The 18244-nt window shown below is 46.2% G+C and overlaps 1 protein-coding gene across 1 annotated transcript in view; it reads right to left on the bottom strand.

Annotated features, from left to right (window-relative positions):
• Positions 1 to 10543, bottom strand: part of Fbxw10b (F-box and WD repeat domain containing 10B) — a 35373-nt gene extending 24830 nt beyond the window's left edge. Inside the window, exons 1-6 of the mRNA XM_051168361.1 lie at positions 9866 to 10543; positions 7290 to 7466; positions 4693 to 4893; positions 4471 to 4598; positions 2387 to 2509; positions 772 to 881 (exon numbers count right to left, since the gene is read on the bottom strand). Coding sequence (XP_051024318.1) covers positions 772 to 881; positions 2387 to 2509; positions 4471 to 4598; positions 4693 to 4893; positions 7290 to 7466; positions 9866 to 10370 — 1244 coding nt within the window. The 5' untranslated portion in view covers positions 10371 to 10543. The remainder of the gene's footprint in view (positions 1 to 771; positions 882 to 2386; positions 2510 to 4470; positions 4599 to 4692; positions 4894 to 7289; positions 7467 to 9865) is intronic.
• Between the last annotated feature and the right edge of the window lie 7701 nt (positions 10544 to 18244).

Raw genomic sequence — 18244 nt, 5'->3', positions numbered from 1 at the left:
GGAACCTCAGTTGAAATTGCCTCCATAAGATAATGGCTGTAGGCAAGCCTATAGGGCATTTTCTTAATTAGTGATTGAAATAAAAATGCCCAATCCATTGTGGGTGGGGACACCTCTGGACTGCTGATTCTGGGTTCTATAAACAAGCAGGCTAAGCAGCCATGAGGAGCAAGCCAGTAAGCAGCATTCCTCCATGGCCTCTGCGTCAGCTCCTGCCTCCAGGTTCCTGCCCAGTCTGAGTTCCTGCCTTGGCTTCCCTCAATGGACTGTGATTCAAGATATGTAAGCTGAATAAACCGTTTCCTCCCCCAAGGTGCTTTTGGTCGTGGTGTTTCACCACAGCAGTAGTAACCGTAACTAGCACAAATATGAGTGGCGGCTGACTCCCAGTGACACACAGTCACACAAGTGTATTTCTCTGTATGCTGACTGGGAACTATCTGCAGGGCTTTTCTCCCAGTCGCCATGTATTGGTTCTCAAGTTGGAATAAGACAATAGTGAAATTTCAAAGAACCAAAGATGGCATGCATGTAACCCGCACAGATTTCTGTTGGTCAGAATATCCCGAACTAGGGAAAGGTGTCCCTTGCTGCAGAGAATGGTGCAGCTGAGACATCTGTTGTTCCAGCAGGTTTCTCTGCCAGTTCTGACCTGGAGCCTAAGGTGGGGAGCCCTGCCTCCAAAGTCAGTGAAAGATCTAGAGAAGTCCAAGGGGCCTGCTGAAGTGCTTCCCAGGTCCTTGGCGTCTGACCTCTCACACCAGTACTTACGTGTCAGACAGAATGCGGATGTTGTAAGTGCCACAGAAAACATTCCTCTCCTCCATCTGCACCAGATGAGTTTCCTGGTTCTGGTACGCGGTAAACAAGTTGTATTCATTCTAAAGAAGAGACAGCTGGAGTCAAAGTCGGCACGGACTTTCCCCAGAGTCCAAGATGCACTCTCCCCTCCCCCATCCCCAATCTCCAGGCGACTCTTCCCTTCAAGGATGTAGCTGCTCTTTGGGGTTGATGGGGAGAGGCCCATAAGCAAACACTTAAATTAGCTGTGCACTAGAAAACACTAAGATGAAGGCACCAATTCATGTTTCACCTCTGACTTTTCTACAGTTTGGTCCAATACCCTTTTGTGGCTGAATTCCAAGTGTTGTCTGGAACACAACTTTGCTGAAAATGAGTTCACATAGGCAAGCTCACGTGACCATGCCAACATGCGCATGGTCACGTGGGCAAGCTCACCCAGGCATGCTCACGTGAGCAAGCTCAAATCACAGCTGCCATTGGCCAACCGTCTCACAAAGTCAGGATTCTGTATTTATAGCTCAGGTACCCAATAGCACAGAACACGCCAGATCGTAGCCACGTGGGAAACTTATGCTGCACTCTGCGCATTTGAGGGCATTGCTCATGTACACTTGACCTCCATTGTCCTTGCAGCTGACTCACAAAGTAGACCACCTGCCCACACAGTACTTGCATCACGTTACAGGTGGCAGATCTGAGACTCAGAGAGGGGAAATAAGTTATATCCAATCTCTATAGGAATGCTTTCCTTCTCCCCACTCTTTATTCCTCCTTTCAATTTCTGAATGGCTCCAGCCTGCCAGGCATGAAAATTTCTGGCATAGACGACTGAACTGAACCTCCACTTCCCCTCCTCAACCCAGAGCTCAAAATGCTGGAAAGCAGCCACACGAGACAGGTGGGAAAGAAAGAGCGAGACTGTCCTGAGAGCAGCCTACAACATCGTGTTTGCATCAGACAGGCCTGAGAGCATCACCCTTGGAAGTCTCTTCCTCAGATGCCTTCATCCCTCCGTTCAACTCTTCTAAATCTTTAGCCACACAGAGATGCTCACCTCCGAACAATCTGCAAACCTGCCTTATCTCAGGGGCCATGAAGCTTTTAGACTTAAAAGAGAAACAAACTTAGAAAAGACGTGTCCGTGTACATGTGCCCATGTGTATACGTTTATGTGTGTGTACATGTGTGTGTGAATGTGTGGATGTATGGATGCACATGTGCTTGGTGCATGTGTGTGCATATTGATGTGTGTGTTTAACATGTGGACTCCTAGGACAAAGGGGAATCTGGGGCCTGGCTGACCCCACTCGCAGCCTCTGCAATCTCCACCAGATAACTTAATGCCATTGACATAGACCATTGAGAGGACAATCCAATGACTCCCACTCCTCCAACAGACGATGACATCAAGGCTTGGGTAGAAGGGTGACTTATATGTGGGTAGCAACACAGAAGAACTTTGGTCTCCTCAGGGGGTGGTACCTCCCGGAAGCCAGTGATCTTGCTTGTGGATGTCAAGCTTCAGTGGCCAACAGGAACATGACACTTGGAGCTACTTCCCTGAGATGTCACTGAGACCTACCTTGGTTCTCAGTTTCCACTTCTGATTTTTTGACCGCGACCGCTTCCCATCATCTGCTATTTTAGGGACTGGGATAGAGACTTTGTTGGCATAATTGGGATCTATTCCCCTCGTGTAGGACCCCTGTGCAGTTAAAAAAAAAAGGAAACAAAGACACTTGGACATCTGTACTCTTGTGTACATCATCACACTATTCACAATAGCTAAAATTAAAAACTAAGGTAAATATCCATTAAAGATGTACACACACACACACAAACACACACGCATGCTCACACAATGGAATACAACAAGCCATTAAAATGAAGGAGATAACTGCTATTTGAAACAATGTGTATGAAAGTCGAGGGCATTGTGTTCATTGAAATAAGCCAGGTACATAGAGACAGATACATAATCGCACTTGTGTGGAATCTAACAAAAGGTGGTGAGATTAGAAAGTAGAGAGAATAACGATCACCAGAGACCAAGGTGGTTCTAGGGGAGGAGGGGCAGGGGCTATGGTCAACGGACACACAATACGAGCGGGACAGGAGGAGGTTCAAGCTATCCATTGCATGGGTAAGCTCACACTAACGGCAAAATGTTGTATTCTTGAAAATACAAAGCTAAGCGCTCTCTCTATGGTGTGAAGTGATGCGTTCATTAGTGACATTTCACCCATTCTATAAAGTACATACACTTCAAAACATCATATTCTACATGATAAATATATACCTGTTATCTATCATCTCAAGAAAGCTATTTTGTGTCCCTAGGGGCCAAACTAAGCACTCTTCTACTGAGGTACAATCCCAGCCTTAAATATGTAGATAGATAGATAGATAGATAGATAGATAGATAGATAGATAGATAGATCTGTATATATATATCACATGTAAGCACATGCACAGACATGTACACACACACATAGACATATACAGACACGCACAGTCAAATACACACATGGACACACACACACAAAAGAAATGATTCCTCTTCGTCTCTACTCTCCAGGGGGAAAGGGGAAACTAGTTCTTGATGAAATCTGAAGATGCTCAAGCCAGGAAGGCCCGGGCCTGGTCAGTTACACCAAGATCGTGTGTGGACAAACAAAGAAGGATAATGGATGCCAAATGCCGGGAAGGAGGCCAGTATGTGAGGGGAACAACTCCCAACAGCGGCCGTCCCCCCCCCCCCCCCCCGCCCCCACTGTCCTTGCTTCTCTCCCTTTGTCACTGCCTGGCCTGCACGGCTCAGAGCTAGGTAGAAACACCAGATACTAACTGTGGGAGAAAGCTTCCTAGTAACCTAACCCCAGTGCATTTGGCCTTTGTAAATAGGTGGGTCGCTCGAAGCTGGCTCGGAAGTCCGGTCGGTGGCTTTCTGGTTGTGGCAGCCACCTTGATTAGCTCCTTCTGAGGAGAGAGAATCTTCTGCCTGAGTTTGGTTTGGCTTGGGATCTTGCGGTTCTGGCCACGGTAATTCAAGAGAGTTCTCTCTTATGGTAAATTCACAATAGATAATGGCAGTAGGTTGTATTCTTCCAAACGCACAGGACTGTGTTCTGTCTACTGCGATGCACTCGTTAGTTAAAGCCCAGCATCTCACAACGTAAACTTGCCAGGGCTTTGTGCATACTGGGCAAGTGCTACATCATTGGGGCTGGAGCCCCAGCCCTCTGAGGGTCAGGAAAGAAAGCCCTGTGTTATTTTATTTTGTGTGTATGTATGAACGGGGAGTGGGCACATGTGCCCCAGCACACGTGTGGTCAGAGGACAACCTGCAGAAATTTGTTTTCTCCCTGCATCGCGTGGGTTCAAGAGATTGAACTCGGGTCATCAGGCTCGGTAGCAGGCAACTGCACCTGTGGAGCCATCTTACTGGCCTACCTGAAAGGGTTCTGTATTTGTCCCTGCTGGGTACAAATGACAATGGAAGAACAGATGCTGACCATTAGGGAGGCCAGAGCACAGGAGAATGGCTGCAAATGTGAATAAGAAGCTTTTTTTTTTTTTTCAGTCTGCCAGGGAGACACAAAGGTTCAACCTTAGAAATGAGAACAAAGCTGGTCTCCAGACACACCCCTGTCAGACCCAAAGTACCTGCAGGACAGAAATCTGGTTCTGAATGAAGGGTTGCATGGATAGATCCACCTTGACCTGCAGGGTCAGAGCGGCCCAGTGCTGGCTCACCAAGTAACACTTGTTCAGACTGGTCTTATCCAGCATTCCTGAGAGGAAAAGAAAGAAGGTGGACCCCAGAAACCCCCAGAGCAAGGCCTAGGTGGCAAGTCTCTGAGAAACCCCCTCATCTACCCAGCATACTTAGAATGTACTTGGAGAGGTGAAGGGGCAGGTCACGTATAAAGTCCCGATGTTTGCTGAACCCAGAAGACAGGAGTCGGACGTGATCCAGGCTCAGCAGCAGGTTGCAAGGATCATCTCCCAGCCTGGAAATGCCCGCTTTTCCAGATAACTGTTTATTCATGTCAGAGATACACTGGAGAGAACTCTTCCCTTTTTCCTCTAGAGCAAAGCCAGAGAACAGTAAATGGTTGAGTCAAGTCTGTGGAAAGTCTAGACACCGAAAAATTCCACTGCAAACCTCACCCCTAGATTAATCTCTATGTCTAAACCCAGGCCACTGACTATTCTAATCAATCTCTTTCTCACTTGAAGCTGAACATCCTGATTCAAACCTATGGGTGCTTTTCAGCTGAAGATACTTACAGTAGCAAAGACCGAAATGGCATCGTATCCTGGATTTCCTCTAAAATGCTCCAGGAAGGGCTAGGGAGAAAATGCTTACTGCGCAAACATAAAGACCTAAGACTTGATCCCAAGTACCAACTTAAAAGCCAGGTGCAGTGGTATACACACCAGTAACCCCAGCACTGGGGGCACAGGAACAGAAGGATCCCTGGGGCTCACAGTCTAGCTATCAGTGAGCTCCCACTTCAAAGAGAGACCCTGCCTCAAGAAATCAATTAGGGAGAACACCTAGCCAGACACGGTGGTGCACACCTGTAATCCTAGCACTCTGGGAGGCAGAGGCAGGTGAATCTCCGTGAGTTCTAGGCCAGTCTGGTCTACAAAGGGAGTCCAGGACAGCCAAGGCTACACAGAGTAGCCCTGTCTCAAAGAAACAAACAAAAAAGACCTCTGGCCTCCACATTCACTCATCCAGTAGCTACAAAACACACACACACACACACACACACACACACACACACACACACACACACACACACTATTAGCAAGTATGAGGCCCTAGGTTCAATCACCAGCTTTGCAAAATTACTAAGACTGCTAAAACACTGACCATTGTTGAAGCTATATGGTGGTCATGTGACTAGCTATTATGCTCTTCTATGTACCTTTAAAATTGGAATTTTTCATTGAAAAGGTATTTTGTGTTTCTCGTGCTTACTTAATGGACTGCCATGAATGGCACCAACATTTCACACAATGACAGACAGCTCAGATGACCTAGCCTGGGTATATTGTAGGCTGTGCCATCCCGGTTTATGTAAGTATACTTTATGATGTTTACGCATGGCAGGATTAACTGACAACGCAGTTCACAGAATGCACCCCTAGCTGGGTGTGGTGTTGCATGCCTGGAACTCCACCACTTGAGAGGCTCAGGCAAGAACGACAAGTTTAAGCCCAGAGTCAGCTACATAGCAAATCCCAGGCTACCTTGGAAGAGTGACCCATGAGTGCTTGTTGGGAAGGACTTCAGGTGGGGAGCCACATTCTCCACTGGTAGGTCTCAAACCTGGGACGGATGGTTAACTGAGGTGTTCATTAACATAGCAAAGCAGACTTTGGCCACCAAGTTTCTCCCAGCATGCCTCCGTCTACCTGTTACAAGGCCTTCCAGGATGGCATACCCTGCCTCTGACTCTGATCTTTCCAGCCCAAGTGTCCAGCTGGGCTTCCCTTTCCCCTCCCCCAGCGCTTCTGACCCCTATAAAAACGATGCCAGTCTCTTGTCGCAGGCCTCCCTTCTTTGTCAGTAGTTCCTCTCCCCCCTCTCCTCACATGACCCAGGTCATTGTGGAGTCTCCCAGATGTTCCTGCTTCTGGCTATGTTCTGCCCTAGGAACAATCATGTCCTTCCTTTCTTCTTTCTTTCTTTCTTTCTTTCACACACTATATTACTTTCCCTCACAAAACTGGATCCAGTGCTTCAGAAACAATCACTCGACTGAACTCTAGAGGGCCAGCATGCACCACGCCAGAGCTCAGGAGACAGCTGGCCTAGGAGAGGGGGGAAACTCAAGGGACTCTCTAAGGAAGTCAATTTCCGATCTCGGTTTTCAGGAGTGCCTTAGAGACGCATGGAGGGGACAGCAAGACCACTAGTGGTGATCCTGGCCAGTTTTTAATCCTTCTCCCCTTAACAGCTTTGAGAATTAAATGAAGGAAAAAAAAAAAATCCAAGAGCCCAACACATAATGCTAAATGAAGGTTAGTTTTTAAACATTTGCTGTCCCCAGCTTCTCTGGGCTTTCCATGCCTCCAACTCCAACTGAGGTTTCCCAGCTTCATCTATAGAAACTCTTCCACTTCCTGTAAGGTCACATCCTGAAAAAGCCATCATAAGTAAAAATAATGTCATGGTGGCACATGCCTTTAATGGTGATAAGAGGGTGAGTCAAGGAGTACCACGAGGTCTAGGCCAGCTGGGAAACATATAAAACGGGTTCAAAAAGGAACAACAAAATGCTTTACTACCCCATAACCATTAAAAAGTAAAAAAAAAAAAAAGAAGAAAAGAAAAAATAAATAAAAGAACCTTAAATCAGACTATTGACATAGGATGCCATCAAGTCACAAAAGACCCACCAAGAGTTTAAAAAAAAAAAAAAAAAGCTGTAGGGTTGTGTCCAGTTTCTTGGTAGAGCCTGACTTACCAGTAGCAGTTCCTTCTCTGCTCACATTTTCAGACCTGACTCTATTGGCTGACGCTCTGGACATTGGGAAGGACACGGGTCTGGGTCTAGCTCTCCAGTGGACATATGAGGTGTCAGATATGGGGTCGTAGCTTTTCTCAGGGAAAAACATTACATCTTTGGCGTCTTGACAGAGGCCTAAAGAACAAAAACCAGACAAGTTTGCTCTTGGAGGAGCTGTGTAGAGGAAAATGGAGCAGAGAGACAGTGTACTTACATAAACCAGCATGGCGCAGCCTACAATATACCCAGGCTAGGTCATCCGAGCTGTCTGTCATTGTGTGAAATGTTGGTGCCCAGGGTGAGAGAGCTACAAGGCAGAGCCTTCTTCCCCTTACCTTCTGAACCGTCTCTCCAGTCCCAGAACTTTCTACAGTTGGGAGACAGAGGCAGGCGGATCTCTATGAGTTTGAGGCCAGCCTGGTCTACAAAGAGAGTTCCAGGACAACCAGGGTTATTAGACAGACAGAGAGACAGAGACAGAGAGAGAGAGAGAGAGAGAGAGAGAGAGAGAGAGAGAGAGAGAGGGAGGGAGGGAGGGAGGGGGAGGGAAGGAGGGTGGGGCCTCTCCTACAAAGAAACATGCTGCAATCTATAACTAGGCTTATACAACCCCAAGGTAACCAGCCAATTCCTACAGCGTGGCATGGAGCCATAGAGCACAGTGCAGTGGAAAGTGCTGGGAGCAGACGCCAGCTTTCTGCTGTCATGTTGGATAGCAAGACCTCAAGGCTCAGGTTTCCCAGACTTTGCTTTCTTTATTATAAACTTGGGGGAGCATCCATTAACCTAACTTAGTTTTAATGCACTTGAATTCCCTCACTTTCCCATAACTGTCTCATCCTTTATATCCTTGACGTCAAAGATAGAAAGAGAGGAGCTGCACAGATGCTAAGAGCCCCAGTTGCTCTCTCAGAGGACGGAGGGTTGATTCCCACCCACGTGGTACCTTCCAACGGTTTGTAACTCCAGTTGCAGGGAACCTGACTCCTTCATTTGATCTTCACAGGGATCAGACTGTCACGTGATGCATATACATACCCGAAGGCAAAACCACAAAATACAAATAAATACATCTTTTAAACATTTGATTTCTCGTGGAAGGTTCTAATTGCATCCTGGGACATCTAGGCTTTGAAATCCCTTTGGAAGTCATGTATGGTGGTACATGCCTGTAATCCCAGTGCTTGGAAGACTGAGGAAGAAAGAAAGATCTTAGGTACCTAAGCAGCCAAGAAAAGCAGACCCTTTTACAGAAAAGGGGGCGCTCCATTAGTCAATAAGTAGACCACAACTCAAATATCCTTTGGGAACAAGAATTTCCTTCCCTCAAGTATTTAAACTCTAAAATTCCCCTGAGAGACCACCCCTCCCACTCTTCTTCCACTACTGGCTAAACCTCCTCTTCTGCACTCTCTGTCCCTTCTAATCACAACTCTGGTCTCTCTTCTGGTTTCTTTTCTTTTTTTGGATTTTCGAGACAAGGTTTCTCTGTATAGCCTTGGCTGTCCTGGACTCTCTTTGTAGACCAGGCTGGCCTCGAACTCACAGAGATGCCCTCCACTTCCTCCCCGAGTGCTGGGATTAAAGGTGTGTGCCTAGCTTCTCTTCTGGTTTCTTTTGCTTCCCAGATCCAGCTGCTTAGACACTTCCAAGACTTTCCTGTCCACACCTGGGACCAGGAAGGTTCCCAGCAAGGTCCAACGGTTGTCTGCATAGCCAGAAACAGACAGCTTGACACCATCTCAGACCAGCTGCTGGGCCAGGCTATGGCAGAGACCCACAGTCTGTATTTTCTTGAACCCTGTTGGAGACTGAGGTGCAAACTCCTACTTGTAAACTAGTACCCTGGGCAATTTTGGGCTTTTAGCCACATTCGGCCTCTTCTTAAAAATTGATTTCATAGCCGGGCGTGGTGGTGCACGCCTTTAATCCCAGCACTCGGGAGGCAGAGGCAGGCGGATCACTGTGAGTTCGAGGCCAGCCTGGTCTACAAAGTGAGTCCAGGATGGCCAAGGCTACACAGAGAAACCCTGTCTCGAAAAAAAACCAAAAAAAAAAAAAAAAAAAAAAAAATTGATTTCATGCTTAAGCAAAAAACACAGTGAGACAAAACTTTTCTAAGTTCTAAGTTCTGTTGTTTGGCTTGGTTTCTACCCGTGACAATTGAGAAAGAAACAAAACACAGATTTCCCCCATCACATCCCTCCTACACCCAGTCAAACCCTAGCACAAGAAAGAAAAGACAGCAGCTTGCAGGGGTCAGAGCCCAGGACCAGCCATTCATGGCTCCCAGGCAGGCAGAAATCTGTGTTCAGTCTCCAGGGTTGAAAGCTCTGTCCTTCGTCCTGTGTTTCTCAGTGAACAGTTTTCTAGAATGAAGTCCCAGCTCCACCCTTGGTAAAGGATTGGGTGTCGGGACAAGGTTCCCACAACCGTACCAGCACTCCGGGGCAGACCTCCTCCTGCTGCCCCCCCAAGCCTTCCGCTCCCCCTTACACACGTGCGTCCAGGTCTCTGGGGCCCTCTGCTCTCACCTGAGATACTGTTCCACTCCTTCATGAACAGGACCCTGATCACATCCGCAGCAGTGAGCAGCAACTTTGAGTCACACATCTGCAGCAGCAAGAGGGTGTAATTTGCCTTAGTCCGGTGGGTGCTGCTGCCAAACCAGTACAGAATCTCCTTCATCTTCTGATCCACGGTTTTATCCAGCATCTGGTTCAAGGATGACTTCACAACCTTCTCCTCCTTTCCCTCCTTACTGTTGAGTTTGATCCGAGACCTGCTGTAGACGAAGTCCTTCCCCTGCGTGGCCTGTAGAATATTCTGGAAATAGTATAACAAATACAGGCTATTTAGCTGCCCCAGGATGCTGACTAGAAACCTCCTCTGGGATATGTCGTTGACTCTCCGGAACCACTCTTTGGTAGCAAAGATCTTCCACGCTAAGACACAGGTTTCACACTTCTGGCACACAGGGACCCAATCGAGTCCCTTTTCACAACGAAAATAGGGGGCCTGTTTAAGTCCTGGTTCCATGGCTCCGAGATGACCAGTTCATTTTAACCTTGCCTGTTGGCAACACCACCAGACACCAGAGGGACTGAGTAAGCAGAGAAATAGCCTTTTTGGAGCCTCTTGGTGATAACCATCTGGAGAAAACGGGAGCCACTGCGATGGATGGTAAACTGGTCTGACCCAGAAACTGCCTGTAGAAGCCTGACCTCCTAGGAAACATAGCTTTACCGTAAATCTCCTAAACCTGGCACTGTAAAAGTAACAGACAGTTGCTATATATTCTGGAAGAGCTGGTCATCTCATTTCTATAGCAGCTCTGCTGTTAACCAAAAGTAGAACATATATAGTTCCTTAAAAAAAAAAAAGTATGCATCTTCCACTGTTATTAAATACTTTTAAATGTTCATGAATATAAATGTATAATCTTCTTATGCTTGTGGCTGTTAGATAAGGGCTGTTCCAGTGCCCTGCATATTATATTCAGTCTCATAACCATAGTAAAACCACAAATGTTAAAAGCAATGTAAGTTACTTAATTACTCAGAAATCTGCAGGGAGCCACTCTCTGGCGCAGGATTTTCATTTGTCCTGAGGACACGCTGAATGTTGACTTCCAGGCTCAGTAACTTGCCCACCCATGTAGAGGAAGGTCGTGTGGCTTGGTAGTGAGGACTCTGAGGTCTGGGGTATGACTTCTGAGTCTGGGCCCCAGCCCAGATGCTCCTTATTCTGTGAACACCAGTCTGTTGTTTAATCTTCAGTTTCCTCATCTGAAAGTGGAGGTGGTAATGGGTTCTACTTCACGGAGGTATGGTGAGGATTACGTGAGAGACTGTGCACACAGACAGCAGTTAGGAGATGCGAGGGCTAAGTGAGATACTTACACACAACACTAAAAGGCCGCATGCCACTTACATCGCCCTCACTACACACTGTCAGTCTGTTGGCGCTGTCATTGCAGGAGGATCCATTTCTTCATGGGAGATAACGTTCCAAGAGCCTAGTGGATAGCAAAAGCCACAAGATATCAGCCCCCAAATAATGTGTTTCCCTACACACACATACCAGTGATAACGTTTAATTAATGGCTCGGGCTAAGTAAGAAACGGTCGGCAGTAACTGTTTAGTTAAGAGTTGCTATTGCTGTGCTAGAAACCACGACTGAAAGCAACTTGGTGGAGGAAAGGGCTTGTTTTGCTTACACTTCCACATCACGGGTTAGCACTGAAGGAAGTTGAGGCAGGAACCTGGAGACAGGAACCTGGAGGCAGGAACTGATGCAGAAGCCATGGAGGAACACTGCTTACTGGCTTGCTCCTCGTGGCTTCCTCAGCCTGCTTGCTTTGTTTGTTTGTTTTTTGAGACAGTGTTCCTCTGTGTAGCCCTGGGTATCTTGGAACTCTCTCTACACCAGGCTGATCTCAGACTCAGAGATCTGCCACCTCTGCCTCCCAAGTTCTATCTGCCACATCCCACACGTGCCTCATTCATCCTGTTTTGTTAGAGAACACAGGACCAGCTGCCCCATGGTGGCAGCAGCACCCACAGCAAGCTGGGCCCTCCCACAGCACTCATCAATCAAGAAAACGCCCCCACTGCAGGCCAGTCTTTGGGGAGCGTTTTCTGAGTCGAGGGTCCCTCTTCCCACGTGACGTTAGCTGTGTCAAGTTAGCGTGAAACTGGCCAGCACAACTAAGCATGAAATAGAACCATTTACTGTAACACGTGACAGAACACGTGAACATGGATGCTCTTTCAAAACACAACCGTTTTTATAGGATTATACTTTCTTTCTCTCTTCTTTTTTTTTTTTTTTTTTTTTTTAATATTACTCTGAAGACAGGACCTTGCTGTGTAGGCCAAACTAGCCTCAAACACATGTTCCTTTCACTTCTGCCTCCCAGCCGCTGAGATCACGGCCTCACCTTTCTTGTGATGGCATTGATAATGGTTCAGCCTGGTGTTGTGGGTAATTGAAACCTTGGAGCAAAACTTCCCATAAACAGGAGCTGCTGTATTGTTATTGGGACTATCTGAGGCAATCAATGTCTGATACAATGTTTGTACCTGTGTGTGTATATACTACACTCAGATGCACACAAAGCAATAGCACGCGCACGCGTGTGGGTGTATGTGTGTGTGTCTGTCTGTCTGTGTGTATGTCACTGTGTATATGTGTGTGTGTCTGTCTGTGTGTCTGTCTGTGTACATGTGTATATATGTGTGTGTGTGTCCATGTGTATATGTGTCTGTGTGTGTGTATGTGTGTATTTGTGTATGTGTCTGCATGTCTGTCTGTGTGTCTGTGTGTCTGTGTGTGTATATGTGTCTGTGCTTGTGTGTCTGTGTGTGTGTGTCTATGTGTATGTGTGTCTGTGTGTGTGTATGTGTGTCTGTGTGTGTGTATGTGTGTCTGTGTCTGTGTGTGTCTGTGTGTATGTGTATCTGTCTGTGTGTGTCTGTGTGTGCATGCCTGTATGTGTATCTGTGTGTCTGTGTGTGTCTGTATGTTTGTGTGTGTCTGTGCGTGTACAGCTTTTAAAAGAAAACCAGCAGGAAATGTATGCCTTACCTGCTGTCTGAGATATTTCCCTTCAGCCCTGACTTACGATAACCCCCAGAGGTAAAGACTTGAGCCATTCGGGACAAACATATGCATATATAGCTCCTCACGGAGACTTGTGCTCCCCCTGGATCCTGGAAGGAGACAAGCGTCTTCCCAAGCATTGTAAAATATTCGACATCCATGTGTCCAATCCCAAGAAGCAATGCATGTAGACGAGAGTACATCAGTGTCCATTCTTCCAGTCCTTCTGCTTCTCGTAGATTGGAAATTTTTTAACTAACATAAATATGGGAGGAGAAGACCTAGCAGCAGTCACAGAGGCGCACTCAGATCACTCCCTCCTCCGTACAAGACTAGGTTCATGTCTTGGCTCGTGGTCTCGAGCAAGCTACACGCTCCTCTAGGCAGGTCCTCACTTTCTCTACTTACGAGGACCGAAGGAAGGAAAGCAGCCGTGTTATAGCTGGTGCCTAGGTTAAGGTAACCTGTATGGGCTACTTCTATTTTCATTACTACTCCGGTATATGATAGTATGGATTTCCCTTCTGAAGACTGGGACGGCCGGAGGAAAGCAGTGGAAAGCATTGCCTGGAGTGGCTTGCCTTGATGGTTATGTATTGGGGGGAGGCGGGCTGGGGTTGGGAACAAATGAGGTTAGTTCTAAAATCTCGCCCTCCTCTGAGTAGAAAGAACGAGAGAACAGGCAGAAGACGTTGAGGTCTAACTCACAACGAAGGAGGCAGGTGGACACTAGCGCAGGTAGATTACCCTTACACATGCCAGAGGTGAAAGTATATTGTTTCTAAAAGTTTGGCTAAGTCATCATCCTAATCTAAACTTCCTTCAATAAGGCCACGCCTCCTCCAACAAGGCCACGCCTCCTCCAATGAGGCCACGCCTCCTCCAATGAGGCCATGCCTCCTCCAACAAGGTCACGCCCCCTTCAACAAGGCCACACCCCCTCCATCAAGGCCACACCTCCCAATCCTCACCAAACCGGTCCACCAACTGGGAACCAAGTATTTAAACACACAAGCCTGGGGGGGGGGGTCATTCTCATTTAAACCACCACACTCTCCTTTATAGACCTCAGTAGCCTTTAGCAACAGGATCTCACTCTAGTCTTTTCAAGTAGGACTATGTTCTCAAAAAGTGCGTCACTGGGAAGTGGGCTTTGCCTGGGACCATTCTCAGTGTGCCTCTCTCTCTCTGCCTCCTGCTTGTGGATGGGTATGTGAGCTTTCAGCTGCTGCTCCAGCGACCTGCCACTGTGACTTCACTCCTCACCATAATCTCGAACACTCTGGACTCATAAGCCCAATTAAACTTCTTCTTTTGTAAGATCAGTCCCGGCGGCTTATCACAGCAATAGAACAGTAACCAAGATTGGCAGGTATATATACCTTTCAAGGGGATGCTCCATGATTGTTTCTCTAGCCAGATCCCCACCTCCTAAAGGTGCCACCACCTCTCAAGGTAACAGCACTAGCTGAGAACAAGCGTTCCGCACTTGAGCCTGCAAGGACTTTTGACGTGAGACAATAAGGATGAATTTGTGCATATACACATGACTCTTTAAAGATATCCGTCAACATCACTGCATGCACAACATGCATGACCAAGCATGGCTATACTGATCCTCAGGATTTGTAAACAACCTAGTTTCACTCTTCTGGCATCTGGTCTTTCTGGACGACAATGGGACTTTCAGAACACAATTTCCAAACAAACCAAAACCAGAGATACAAAGTGAGCACACCCACACAGCCTAAGTGGCTCGCTCTCTGCAAGTTGTATAGACTGTGCTGTGCATATGGATTTCAGATGCAGATGATACAGTGACCCTCCCTGCAAGGGTCACCTGCCCTGACACCCAGATACATGAGTGGTACAGATGTGGGGCATTAGTACCAAAACAGAGTGATCTCTCTAAAGCAGGAAACTCCCACACCTTTCCTTTCTCCAGTCTCCAGGCTAATGCGGTAGAGGCTCTGAGTGGAGGCCATTGCTTATAGAGATGGAAAACAACCAGGGATTTAGTGACCAACACATCACAGACCTCAGTCACTGAAGAAGCTAGAACAAATGTTAAATTAGAAGGAGTGAATCTAGATGCAGCCACGATTATTTCTGTTATTATCTTAAATAGTTGATTCCTTTTTCTCTCCTCTCACATGAATGGTTTTCACCTCAGTCTAAACCAGTATTTTGTGGACAAAAGGCCCATCACGTTGTCTCCTAGGTTAATCTCACAGTGTGCACTTTGAATCAATTTGATTCGCAGGCACTCATTACCAAAATATGCTGAACCAAGTTGAAACCTGTCATGGCTTGGACGTGACTCTAGAGAGCACACGTTGGAAACTTGATGCCCCATGCAATGACACAAGGTAGTGGGGCCTGATGGCACATATCTGTGTCCTGAGGACTCTCTTGTCATGGACACATTAGTGCTGCCTCTAAAAGAATATGAGATGGCAGGGTCAGTCAGTCTCCTTGCCTTTCCCCTTCCACCCAAAGCTGATGCAGAAGTAAAGCCCTTGACTTTGGACCTGTTACCTTCCAGGAATATGAATGACACACTTATTTTCTTTACAACTTGGTCAGTCTTGTGTGTTCTGATATAGCAACACTTCACTGACTGAGACAGGAAGATAAGAATATTGGTCTCTCATCAATTTACTCAGTTTGGGTTAGTTTACTCAGAATTCATAACACTCCTGGAAAATAACACCAAATAAATTTTGATTTCAAAAGGCTAAGATAAGGCCAAGTAAGGGCTGGTGTTGGTTCAGTGGGTTGAAGCATTTGCTGACAAGCCTGATGACCTGAGTTCTACCCTGGAGCCAACAGGGCGGAAGGAAAAAAACAACTCCCAAGAGCAAGTATGCATACCACACACCTCACCCACCCACACCCCCCCCTCTCTCCACACACGAATAATTATAATGAAAATGTCTTTAAGAATAAGTCAAGCAGTGGCTAAAATTATGTCTAACTGCATCGTGAGTCCCTGCTGTGGTCCTGTTTGCTTCCTGCTTTGTGTTTTAGATAAGTCCACTCAGTTGAGGGCACAGAACAGTAGAAAACAAACACTTGTCACACACTTCCCCAAATACAACAATAGTTTTTGGCTCTCGCTCTCTTTTTCCCTTTCCTTACTTTTTATTTGTTTGGTATAGCTCCTTTTTAGTTTTCAAAGAAGATGAAAAGTGATGTGTCCGTCACTTGAGACAATGACAGAGAGCAGGCAGGCAAATATGTGGGCTCTTGAGTTTGCTTTGATCGATTATATCAAAAGGAATCTTGAACCTGAAAACTAGTGGGCAAAAGCTGTAGGGAGAATAAAAGTTCAAGCCAGGTAAAGAGGTGCCTAAATGGCTCTCTTTATATGAGCTTGGAGAATTGAGCCTAATCAAATTACATTTCGGGGCTGTGAATCTTTGAGAAACTGGAGACAGTGGTAGAGATGAGGACAGTGGTTTTTTTGTTTGTTTGTTTTTTGTTTTTTCGGTTTTTTTTTTTTTTTTTTTTTTTTTTTTTTTTCCTTAAGAACAATCATAGCTTAAGCCCTGGCTTTGTGGTGAGGAAGCCGTAAGTTCAAGTCAGCCTGGGCTAACAACAAAACCCTTTCTCAGAAATAATAAAAAGAAAGAAAGAAATGGCTCACCAGTTGTCCTCTGACCTCTACATGTGTGCCATGGTGTTCCTCTCTCTCTCTCTCTCTCTCTCATTAAATCAGTAAATAAATAAATGCGATGCTGTACATGCAGAGGGCTGGGATATAGAGCTGTTTGGTAGAGCGCTTCACACAGGGCCTCCATGCATCTGTAGCACCAAAGAAACCAGACAAGGTGGCACACACCTGGAGTGTCAGCAGTTATGAGTCCCCTGTCTGGAGACAACACACTCACAAGTGTGGCATTAATCTAAAGCAGAATTCTAAATTGTCTATGACAATTTAATGGCAACTACAAGCAACAGTATATATATATATATATATATATTTTTTTTTTTTTTTTTTTATAGGCATACTTATTTCAAAACAGTTGGAAGACAGGATTTGAAGTGTTCTTACAACAAATAAATATTTCAGATGATAGACATGTCAAATGCTCTTATTTGGTTATTATATACCACATACATATATTAGGAAACCACGCTGAATTCTGTAAGTATACACAGTTATTGTGTGGCAGTTAAAAATAAAATTCAAAACAAAGAAATTTAATCTAAAAAAGAAGAAAGAAAGAGCAGGCCACAATGATATGGTTTTTCTCTTTTGCAGACTATTCTTTAACAGATTGACCCAAGAAATCCAGACACCGATTTCTGCTACTGAAAAGACCCTTCACTGCGCTGAGCATTGCACTGGTAACTCACGCTTATAACCCGGCACTTGGAAAGCTGAGAAGGGAAGACTCTGAGTCTGAGGCCAGCTAAGGATATGCCGTGCATCCCAGGCCAGCTTAGGCTACAGAGTGAGGCCCTATCTCAAGAAAAGATAAGAAAAGAAAAGGTCTTTATTGTGTTCAATAGGAAAGGGGGACAAACAGGGACCCACACCACTGCACAGTTCTCCCTCCGAGTAGCTAGTATGTAGGTAAACCTTTGGCTCTGTCAGAGTCAACATATCCACCAACGAGGTTCAGACCCTGAGAGAAGGCCGTTAATTCCGCAGGAAATTTATTTCTGCTAGAAGGAGAGGTAATGCAATTAGGTGAGAGGCCATGAAAGTCTTTCCGTGCACAGCAGGGAATATGAGGACACGAAGTAAAAAAGCATTTAAACATCACACTGCTCAAGTCCTTAGACACAAAGGCGCAGAGTCTCAGAGTCAAGTCAAGGAGATGTAAGGCGATATACACGGTTGAGACAGCATCCCCAGACTGGTTGAATGGGAAGGTTTGCCTTGACACGGGTCACAGGAAAAGACATGGAAGTAGCAGTCCTCGTAAATCCCACCTGGGGCATCAGGTGAAATCCATTTTAAGGCAATGTGCACAAAGGCCTCCTGGATGTTTTTCAACCATCTAAAGGAGAATGAAGTAACCAGTGGAGTGCCGGGGAGAAATGGAAGCCATGGCGGAAACTATCAGCTTAGCACAAACATGGGTAAAGCGCCTAGGAGAGGCGAGCACTGTCCCCGAGTACTTAAGGAACTAGCCCTTTGCGTGAGAAAATATAGATGTCCATGAAGTCCGGGTAACTCCAGAAGAGAGGATGGAACTCCTTCCTTAAAGGACCTCACTAAAACATTCATTCTAACCCTTGCTGTTCAAAACCAGAGTGCGCTGCTGTGTCGTGAGGGATGACGGCTCAGATGGTG

Source organism: Acomys russatus, chromosome 25, assembly GCF_903995435.1.
Source record: "Acomys russatus chromosome 25, mAcoRus1.1, whole genome shotgun sequence".
Lineage (NCBI taxonomy): Eukaryota > Metazoa > Chordata > Mammalia > Rodentia > Muridae > Acomys > Acomys russatus.
Note: the sequence above shows the minus strand (reverse complement) of the source record. Positions and strands in the feature narration are given on the sequence as shown.